The 11,783-nt window shown below is 34.0% G+C and overlaps 1 protein-coding gene across 1 annotated transcript; it reads left to right on the top strand.

Moving 5' to 3' along the window:
• Positions 1-106: 106 nt before the first annotated feature.
• On the top strand, positions 107-10,932 carry faf2 (Fas associated factor family member 2). The gene is made up of 10 exons (XM_056471871.1): positions 107-189; positions 1,721-1,789; positions 1,881-2,015; positions 3,424-3,500; positions 3,613-3,751; positions 4,387-4,472; positions 4,562-4,653; positions 5,076-5,253; positions 7,515-7,686; positions 10,738-10,932. Exons 1-10 carry the CDS (start codon positions 127-129, stop codon positions 10,930-10,932), a joined length of 1,206 nt encoding a protein of 401 aa, XP_056327846.1. The 5' UTR covers positions 107-126.
• The last annotated feature ends 851 nt before the right edge of the window (positions 10,933-11,783 follow it).

Here is an 11,783-nt window from a genome sequence, read left to right as displayed (position 1 = left end):
AAACACACTGGACTCCTGCGCAACAGGCGGCGAAAGAGAGAAATCAGAAGAGGAGCGCGCTTGACGTTTTGGCACGTCAGCACGCTTTATACGTCATCACGTTTTGTTAGGGCTCGGCGAGGTAAGATGGCGGCGCCAGAAGAACAGGAATTATCTCAGGCTCAAACTGAAAAACTCCTTCAGTTTCAGGTACCAGTTAGTTTGTCCTGGTATCACATACTGACTCGATCTTTTATACACTCTATTATCAGGAAAACAGTGTTCGCGGTGTCCAGCTCGCCTTCTGTTGGTATAAATGACCAGTCAGCGAGCGAACTGCCGTTAAAGATCGTTAGTTTTTACTCAAGCGAGACCAGCTTCGGTTTAATAACAATTACAGATTTAATATGAATAATAATCTCCTGTATTGTGCCCATATAAAGTATTTATCTGGTTTACAAATATCTCTTGTTTTAGTTGAACTGGCAGCTGTCAGTTAGTCAGCGAGACACTGGTTGTGTCTTAAATCCTAGTGAGTTGACTATCTAGACAGCAGATTTAGTCAGGATGAAGTGAGTCTGTGATGCCTAAAATGTTGTCTAGTTAGGCAACACTCAATGTGTTTTTGACAACCTGAAGGATAACAGCTAGTCACCCGGAACAGTACGTAAATACTACAAATGTAATCTAGATAGACAGCTTAGTTTGTTTTGAGACGCTTTTCCAATCTAAACCCAGTCTTTAGAACTCATAACTTGCATAATTCTGTTATTTTTCTTTCTCAAACCTATTGTAAACATCAGTATGGCTACTACTGAGTCATAGTAAGAAAGAAAGATGCCCTTGAATAGCGACTGCACATGAAAACACTCAAATCTATACATTACTGCTGCCAACGTTTCATTTACTAGCAAAACTTCTGACATATTTCATAAACACACTCACTAGTCTTAATTATATTATATTAGAATAGGTCACTTAAAAAGGAACATTTGCTCACTATTTACTCTGCCTCAACTGTTTTCAAACCTAATTGAGATTATTTTTCCTGTGCAAAACAAAAGAGGATGTTTTGTAGAATGTTGGAAACTGGTGGCCATTGACATCTATAGTAGAAAATAAAAAACATTACCAACATTCTTTAAAATATCTTCTTTAACAGTGCTCAGCAAAAATAGGTACACCCCTCTCAAAGCTCTCTTTTAAACTTTATTTTTTTTAATAGGAAGCTATACATTATATGTGTGCATATACATTAGGTTAGTACGATCTGAAGCCAAATATGAAGCTTATCTAACAAAATAACTTGATGATCCAAAAAATAGCACACAAATATAAAAAAAACAAAACAAAAAAAAACCAGGAAAAATCAAGAGACGCAAAAAAAAAGGAAAAATTTAGTTAATTTTGTAGGTATAATTTTTTTGCAATATTTTGCTTCAATTTAGTTGTGTTATCATACAATATCTAAATGTTTGGTGACTAAAATATTATTTTAATAAATATATCTGTTTAATAAATCAGTTTTTTTTTTAAATGCACCAAAATACATTGCCTATATTCACTGAGAAATAGAGAAAAACATTCATTTTTAAAATGGGCTGTACTTAATTATGCTAAGCACTGTATGTCTAACTGGTTTAGAACACGTGTAAGGTGAATAAATGAGTCCTTTTAAATTTTTCTGTGAACTACCCCTTTAACCTTTGCATATAACTTGCCATCTTTTGTTGTCGTTCAGGACCTGACGGGCCTAGAGTCAATGGACCAGTGTCGGCGCACATTAGAACAACACAATTGGAACATTGAGGTGAGAGCTGGAAAACCAGATGAATGCATCCTTTCATCATCATCATCATCATTGGATATGTAAGCGTTGGATTAATGTGAATGTTTTGCAGGCTGCAGTACAAGACAGACTAAATGAGCAAGAAGGAGTTCCCAGTGTCTTCAACCCGCCGCCCGCCAGACCGTTACAGGTCAACACAACAGACCACAGAGTCTATAGCTATATTGTCTCAAGGCCACAGCCTAGAGTAAGAGGGTTTTTATTTAATCTCTTCTTCACCACCGGTGCCAAGTTCTACAGTATTCAACATTTGAAAACTGTGCTAAGACCAGAATTGATATTGTTGAATAGTTTTAGGACACCCTTCATGATTCGCTTTAAATGTTGACTACTGTATATACAAGCTAGACCTGTTGTAATAATCAATATATCCACTTACTGCGCAATACATGAACATGACCTCAGTTTTTGGTGTGTTTGCATAAAAATGAATGTCAGCAACATTTGATCTGATTGCTCAACCTCTGTCATCACATCTAAACTCAAAGTGTCAGTGATCATATGAAAACAATACTATAGATATTTATAGTAAATACTAGTTGTTTTTTAAACCGTGCTATAGTAAAACCCTTGAATTAATCAGTTTTGATGATTTTTTTAGTTACTATAGCAAGTCAAGAATCAATAAAACGGATTAAAGTATTTTACTATAGTATGGTTCAAAAATACTGTAGTAACATAGTAAGTACTATAGTGTTTTTGAACCATACTATAGTAAAGTACTTGAATTAGTGTGTGGTTATTCTATACTTGCTATAGTAACACAACAACTGTAGTAGTTTAAACAAATCACCAATTGTGTAGTTTTCTACAATTATAGGGTATATTGCAATACACCACAGTTTACTGTAGTAAAAACTAAGTATACTACAGTATTACAATTGATCAGTTCTCTATTTAGTACTACAGCATGCTGGATTATTTATTAAAGTTTTGTAAATATGGTAATATGTATAGTATTATACACTTTACTATAGTATGGTTGAAAACCCCTGCAGTATTTAATTTATATTGACTATATTTTCATGTGAGCAAGCTCAGGTTACACGTTTACAAACACAGTTTACTGACAGCAGAAGAAAAGCAGATTTATCACATTTTTCTAAAAACTATTGATGCTTACTGATGAAGTAGCAAAGCTGCAGTAAACCTCCAGAAAAGTGACAGACATTAGTAAATAACATTAAAGCCATTTAGAGTGTATACCTATTTGTATAAGTACACTGTTGTATAATCATTATATGATCTTAAAATGACATTAATATAACTTATTGCAAAAATGTTTTTCACAATATACGGCACAATAAATATGTATAGTGATAATATTATTTATAATGGCAATAATATATAAATATTATTTATAATATACATAAATGTTTCCTATAATTATACATGCCTAACATGTATTTCTAGGTAGCTGTGGTAATATTAAAAATTACAGAGTTTTTATTTATTTATTCAGAATATTACACAATTATGCAAAATAAATAAAAATAAATAAATAAATATATATATATATTTTTATATATATTTTTTTTTATTAATTTATTTATTTTTAATTTAAATAAAATAAACATTTTCTCTCTTTTTTACAGGGCTTATTAGGTTGGAGTTACTACTTGATAATGCTTCCGTTCAGGTTTACGTATTATACACTTCTGGACATATTCAGGTATTAAATAAATTGATCTTGAAATTTAAATGTAAATCTGAATTATGTGACATCACTAGTATTTTTACTGATGCTTCCTTTTTTTTTTTATTTGTATGTTTTTCTCTTTCAGGTTTGCCCTGAGATTCATTCGGCCAGACCCGAGGGGTCGTGTCACAGATCCTGTTGGAGATGTCATGTCGTTTATTCATAGTTTTGAGGAGAAATATGGTCGATCGCATCCTGTATTCTACCAGGGAACATACAGCCAGGTATGCTAAAGGGCTCCTATGATTATTCTCACACTAAAGAAAACTGAATCTGTAAAATGGTGTTATTTGAGCTTAAATGATTGCAAAGTTACAAGTGTCACTAGTTATGTACTGTAATATTAAACCATTTTTTTTCATTCATAAGAACATTTAATATAATCAATTTAAATTATACCTGCACAAGGGAAATGTTGCTGCTTAACAAAAGTAATATACTGATACACTTGTGTTTACATTCACAGACATCAACATTATAACTATTGTTTTTTTGGTGCGATTTTTGGCATGACCATGTGTATTTGACATTAGATAACTTGGATTTAATACTCGCAGGATTGTCTAACAGCTTTAAATGTACCTGCTGACTGCAGAAATAATATATATTTCAAGATTTAAAATGCGACCCTTTTCGATATCATTGCATATTAAACAAAACAACATCTGATAAGAGGTATCTGCTGAGCTGAGAAAACACACAATGGTTTGTTTGTTTGTTTGTAGTTAGTATAAAGTACTGTCTCAAAAGCAGATCTAAGTTACTTGAAGACCGAAAGGTTAACAATCGATGCTGATGAACTGTACTATTCTTAAATTGCTAATGGAAAAGTGTGTCTGAAGAGCTCGTTTTCTTCTAGGCTCTGAATGATGCCAAGCGAGAACTTCGCTATTTGTTAGTTTATCTTCATGGAGAAGATCACCAGGACACTGACGAGTTCTGCCGGTGGGTTTACAGTAATGTTCTCCACTATTCGCAGGATGTTTCGTCTCCTGATCTTATAACTGGAACTGGTGTGGGTTTCTCTTTCTCAGATCCACATTATGTTCAGAAGAGGCACTGACCTTCATCAACACGAGGATGTTGTTCTGGGCATGTTCCACCAGCAAACCAGAGGGTTACAGAGGTAAACCAGCTGCACTTCCTAGTGTGTAAGAGTGATGGGAGAAACAAAGCTTCAATGCAACTGAACCAATTGCTTGATGCAAAAGCGATGCAACAATTTTTGTTTGCGTTTTGTGAAAAGTGAGTTTGACGTTGAAGATATTAAAATAAAAGATCTTCTGTGGAACCATCACAACAGCACAGGTTCTCATTGGACCTGTTCACGGTTGATGTATTCAGTTTGATGTCCTTCATAAAACTTTAACCCTTACCTGTTATCATTAGTTTACAGGTTGATGCATCTGTTAATGATCATGCATATTGGATTGCTTAGACCAAAAATGCCAGATCTGCAGTGCAATATCATCCTGCATTCTCCGTTTTTTACTTTATATCTTTATATAAGATTGTCATGTCGTTGTGATCATCATGCCGTGTGTTCAGTCTCTCAGGCCCTGCGTGAAAACACTTATCCATTCCTGGCCATGATCATGCTGAAGGACCGGAAGATGACGGTGGTTGGGAGGCTGGAGGGTTTAATCCAGCCGGAGGATCTGATCAACCAGCTGACCTTCATCATGGAGGCAAACCAGACATATCTCATGTCAGAACGACTAGAGAGGTACAGACATTACACTGTTTGATTTAAGTATTCAGTGTTTTGGCATTCAGCAGTGACATTTACATTACACTGAACTGAAGCAGTTTCAATTTATTTGAACTTCATCTATGTTAAGCTGCTTTGACATAATCTACATTGTAAAAGCGATATAGAAATAACGATGAGTTAAATTGATTAATTGATTTCTGAAAAACTGCTTTGCCTTGTTGTGTGAGGGCCATTCAGTCATAACATGCATTTTATATGCATACTACTAGGGTTGTCGATACTGGTACCAATTGGTACTGAATTTTAAAAACATCAATTTCCCGCTAACATTAAAGCTCTGTTGAGTGTGGTCTTAAACAGCACTGATTTGCCATTGTTCACGTGCTCAACAGAAATGACTGTGATTGGCCGTGAAGGTCATCAGTTCACTAAACTCACCGCTGTTTACTGAGTGTAAACACAGATACACGTCTGAAAGTCACGTCGATTGTCCATAAGCTGACATACGAGCGATCTGCTGATGAATCGCAGCTTTAAAACCCTCCAGTGTCCCTGTATCTGTGGTTACACTCCGTAAACAGTGGTGAGTTCAGTGAGCTAATGACCTTCACGGCCAATCACACAGTCATTTCTGTTGAGCATGTAAACACGATGGCAAATCAGTGCTGTTTAAGAACGCGCTCAACAGTGCTCAGATGTTAGCGGAAAATGGACTTTTTAAAAATTTCAGTATGAATTGGTACCGAATTCTGGTATCTTGACAACCCTACGTACTACATGAATACAATTATGTAGTTCTCAGCCTTTTTAATTCCAAGAAAGAAGTTCGTTAGCCCTTAATTTTTATCTCTGGACACTTCTAGTTTTTTTTAAGCTAATTTTTCTTGTTAAAACAATTTACAGCAGATGACTTTAATAACTCTGTGAGCAAATGTTTTTGCTAAGAAAAAAAAAATATATATATATATTTCAGGCTATTTAAAATGGCAGACGTTCAAGGCTCACCTCAATATGTAAAAACATTATTCAGTGTTATCCCTAGCATTTCTTTGAAATAATTTGCACTATGAAACAGGCCAGTAAATATCACAAAGAAAATCCTACAGCAAAAATGATCAGTGTTGACAAATGTGCTGTTTAAAAAACAAAGAAAATCTCCATTTTAGAGTTTTCATATGCCACATTACCAGTATTACCTGTTTAATTAATTACCAGCTAAGTGTTTAATTATGATTTAATTGCAACTAAAATTATGCAGAATAAGAAATTTAAATGTTCATTTTAACATAAAATATTTTTAAAACCAATTTGTCTTCATTTTAAAACCGTTTTAATCCCAATGCATGCTGCGGTGTAAATACTGTTTAATTTTAAAACGAATCAGCCAGTTACGACAGTGAGTACATTTTACATGGACACCAATTAATTTAATAGAATTAAGACAATACTCTGATTAAGTGTCTGCCATGTAAACAGCATTTTTTTGATTATTTTAATCCGATTAAAGTCAAAATGGAACTAAACAGAAATCAAGACATGTGGAGTGTGCCGATTTTAGTGCAGTACAGACATGTAAACACAGCAATCAAACTATTACAGTGGTGTAGGACTTCTGCCATGTTTCGTGACAGGATAGTCCATGCTCACACGGCTGTTTCACACTATTCTCTGCACCTAGAGTCCGTAAAGGACCACAGACACATCGTGAAATGCATAGTTTTTTTTTTCTCCCATTCGGTGTGGGGTATCAAACTCCATTAAAACTACACTCTTCCGGTAGTTCATACATCATACTTGCCTTTAATTCCTCAGTTTGTCACAGAAGCATGAATGAAAATTCCTGAATGAAAGAACTGCAATTAAAGCCGACAAATTAAAAATGAAACACCTGAAATTGCATGAAACTCTTAAGGGAATGTGGATGGCAGCGTGGCGCAATGACGTTAATTGAATTATGTGCTATAACATGTAAAACAGCATGATGAAAGGATCATTCAAAAAGCAGCTCATGTAAACACCTTCATCATATTATCGTCTTATCCAGACTAATTCGATTACTGATGTCCATGTAAACTCAGTCAATATTGTTCAAATTATGCTAATGCATATAGCGAGATGAGTCATTTTGTTTTGATATTATGCAGCAGTGATTAAAACAAAATGCATTATTTAAATGCTTCTGCCTATTTTAATGCTAATTTTAAGCAGTCTTGGATTGAAAACTTCTTTAATAAATATATCTATTTAATTGACTGTGTTTTTGTGAAATGCAGGGAGGAGAGGAATCAGACGCAGGTATTGCGACAGCAGCAGGACGAGGCTTATGAGGCATCACTGCGAGCAGATCAGGAGAAAGACAGAAAGAAAAGAGAAGAACAGGAACAGAAACGGCAAGAGGAGGAGAAAGTACGCCAGACCGTCCTCGCTGAGGAGAGACGACGAAGAGTGAGTGCTCAGTATTTTATACAGACGTAGAGGTTATTTCACGAATGCTTAGGTCTTGCCTTGAAAGGCTGCACGATATTGGGAAAAACGTACATTGTTTATTTTAATACTTCCTGAGATAACTGAGATATTTTAATCTGCATAAAAATAATTAACAAATAAAAAGCAGATATAAATAATGTAGAGCAAATACACAAATGAAGGACTAACATTATACAGGTAGAGAAATAGAATAATCAGATGTACAATAAAGCTGTGTATTCTTCATTGTGTAAACAAAAACAACAATTAAAGACACACTTAATCATTCCTTGTGCTTTAAAATTGCTTAATGTTACCCAAGCAATTGATGAACATTCACTTTATTATGGCTAAACTGAAATGACAATATTTCCCATGTGTTCTGAACTGTTGTACCTGCTCAACTTTAATCCTGACTCCACATTCCACTTCCTGCAATGCGACAATTGCATATTCATACATTGCGATATCGATGATAAAACGATATATTGTGCAGCCTTGCTTGAAATAGTCATAAGCTGCTGATGTGGCAGTAAATAAACAAGCAAACAAATCACAAATGCTTAACATTAAAAAAAAAAATCAAAGGATTAGTTCAGCCAAAAATTTATATGGTTATTAATTACTCATCCTCATGTTGTTTCAATTCCCTGAGACTTTCGTTCAACTTCAGAACACAAATATAGATCTTTTAAATGAGATCTGAGAGCTTCCTCATCCTCCATATACAGCAAGGGTCATGAGATGTTTATTAAAGGAACCAATATCATGGTCAAAATACGCTGTGTCTCTCTAGGGGTTCAGCTGTATTCATATGAATCTCTACGAGCACTTTTAGCTTAGCATAGATCATTGAATCAGATTAGACCATTAGCATCTCACTCATAATGACCAAAGAGTTTTCGTAATTTTCCTATTTTAATTTTGACTTTATTGTGCGCTGACGGAAAATGAAAGTTGCTATTTTTCTATGCCGATATATCTAGGAAATATACTCCCGTTATATAATAATAAACATGAAATTTGCTGTTGTACCACGGCTGCAGCAGGGCAGTGATATTACACAACACCTGAATATAGCTTTCAGCCACTGCATAATATCATCGCACAAAGCTTTAAATGGAAAATTAGCTAAACTCTTTGGTCATCTGTTAGTGAGATGCTAATGTCTGATCCGATTCGACAATCTATGCTAAGCTAAGCTTAAAGTGCTCTTAGAGATTCATATGATTACAGCTGAACCACTGAAGAATCTCTAAGAGCATATTTAGCTTAGCTTAGCATAAATCATTGAATCAGATTAGACCATTAGCATCTCCCTCAAAAATGACGACCAATGAGTTTTCATAACTTTCCTATTTTAAGTTTGACTCTTCTGTAGTTACACACTGTACGACTGACAGAAAATAAAAGTTGCTATTTTCTATGCCGATATAGCTAGGAGCTATACTCTCATTCTGGTGTAATCAACAAAGAAATTTGCTGTTGTGAAAATAGCTTTCAGCCACTGCATAATATCATTGTACAAAGCTTCAAATAGACAATTATTATAACTCTTTGGTCATTTTTGAGGGAGATGCTAACGGTCTAATCCGATTCAATGATCTACGCTAAGCTAATAGTGCTCTTGGAGATTCATATGATTACAGCTAAACCACTGAAGAATCTCTATAAGCATATTTAGCTTAGCTTAGCATAGATCATTGAATCGGATTAGACCATTAGCATCTCCCTCAAAAATAACCAAAGAGTTTTCATAACTTTCCTATTTTAAGTTTGACTCTTCTGTAGTTACATCCTGTATTAAGAAGACTGACAGAAAATGATAAATTTGCTATTTTTTAGGCCGATATTGCTAGGAGCTGTACTCTCATTATATAATTATAACAAACAAGGACATTTGCTGTCGTACCACAACTGCAGCAGTGCAATGATATTACAAAGTGCCTGAAAATATTTTTCAGTCACTGCATAATATCATTGCACAAAGCTTCAAATAGACAATTATTATAACTCTTTGGTCATTTTTGAGGGAGATGCTAACGGTCTAATCCGATTCAATTATCTGATCTAAGCTAAAAGTGCTCTTGGAGATTCATATGATTACAGCTAAACCACTGAAGAATCTCTATGAGCATATTTAGCTTAGCTTAGCATAGATCATTGAATCGGATTAGAATAAAATGCAGTCTTAACCAAATTTGGACCCAATTTGAATATTAATTTCAAAAGATAGGAACAAGATTCATGCCATACATTGTTGGAAAGCTGAGGGTACATGGAGTACAATGGTGTCATTTAATTCATTTAGGCACAATAACTGCCAGAGATATGAATTTATTACTACTGTACAATTATGTGCTTCCTGTAAAACACTGAAAATGGACCCAATTTGAAAAAAAAAAAGATGTAATGATTTACATCTTTGGAAAGCTAAGGGAAATTGGAATAAAATGATGTTCATTATGTCATTGTACCATTAAAACTCTTAAAGTTATGATTAAATAACTACCATCCAAAAAATGCAGTCTTAATATCCAAATTTGGACCCAATTTGAATATTAATTTCAAAAGATAACCTATTAACATGAATAGAATTTTCAGCCACTGCATAATATCATTGCACAAAGCTTTAAATAGGATAATATCAATACTCTTTGGTCATCTGTGAGTGATGCTGATGGCCTAATCCGATTCAATGATCTGTGCTAAGCTAAAAGTGCTCCTGGTAGACCTAAGGTCGACTGAATTTAGGCAAAAAAAAAGGTAAAACTCGCCTGTTTACTCATAAGAGAGCTGTAAAATTAGCTCATTTCCAAAAAAGTGGAGCCTGTGGTATCTGTGTACAAGTAGTCAACATTTGAAGTGGATCAAAAAAATTCCACTAAGGGAAGAATGACGGATGTTGAGTAGTTTTAGGACGACTTTACCGATGATAAGTTTTTGATGATAACTAGTAGTTTAATGGGTGGACAGATTTCTGCCATCTCCATTAATCACATTTAATGATTCCTAATGTGTGTGAAATAGACTCTGGAGGAGGAGAAGGAGCGCAGGTCTGAGTGTCTCCCTGCTGAGCCACCTGTAGACGACCCAGACGGAGTCAAAATAGTGTTCAGACTACCCAACGACACTCGAGTGGAGCGGAGATTCCTCTTCAGCCAGTCTCTGACGGTAAACAGACTTTATATCTGCTGCTTCATCTTATCACTCGTACACCGTTGAGTTTATAACACAACCATAGCAATGTCTGCAGTCCAAGATAAGAAACAGCCTCAGCAGACGCTCTGTGTTTTGCTGTTTTTACACAATAGCACAGTCCTTCATTGTAATATATGCAGTGTTGCATACCATATGTTTGTTTTGAGCATACAACCTTATGCAATGTTTAGAGGATGTCATCAATCATTAGCCGTGTTTCCATCCACCTATTTTATATGCACATGTTGGAATATTGCATAAAAAAAAAACCCTGGATGGAAATGCCAAGATGTGCCTAAATTTGGAAAATGCGCATGAAATTATTCACACAACTGAGTTGGATAAACTTTTTATCTGATAAGAAAAAGATGCACATAATCTATGATGAAAACGCATTTACTGAATAAATTCCAGCATGCGCATCAAAACAGTCATGCAATTTTGCTTCAACAAATCATGTAATAACAAATATGGTGTAAAGTGACTGGTGTATATATATATATATATATATATATATATATATATATATATATATATATATATATATATATATATATATATATATATATATATATATATATATATATATATATATACATATATATATATATATATACATACACATATACATACATACATACATATATACATACATATATATATACACATACATACATACATACATACATACATACATACATACATACATACATACATACATACATACACATATATATATATATATATATATATATATATACATACATATACATATACATATACATATATATATATATACATATATATATACATATATATATACATATATATATATACATATATATATATATATATATATATATATATTAATTATA

This window comes from Danio aesculapii, chromosome 14 (genome assembly GCF_903798145.1).
Source record: "Danio aesculapii chromosome 14, fDanAes4.1, whole genome shotgun sequence".
Taxonomy (NCBI): Eukaryota; Metazoa; Chordata; class Actinopteri; order Cypriniformes; family Danionidae; genus Danio; species Danio aesculapii.
The sequence above is the reverse complement of the archived record's forward strand: the minus strand, read 5'-3'. Positions and strand labels throughout refer to the sequence as shown.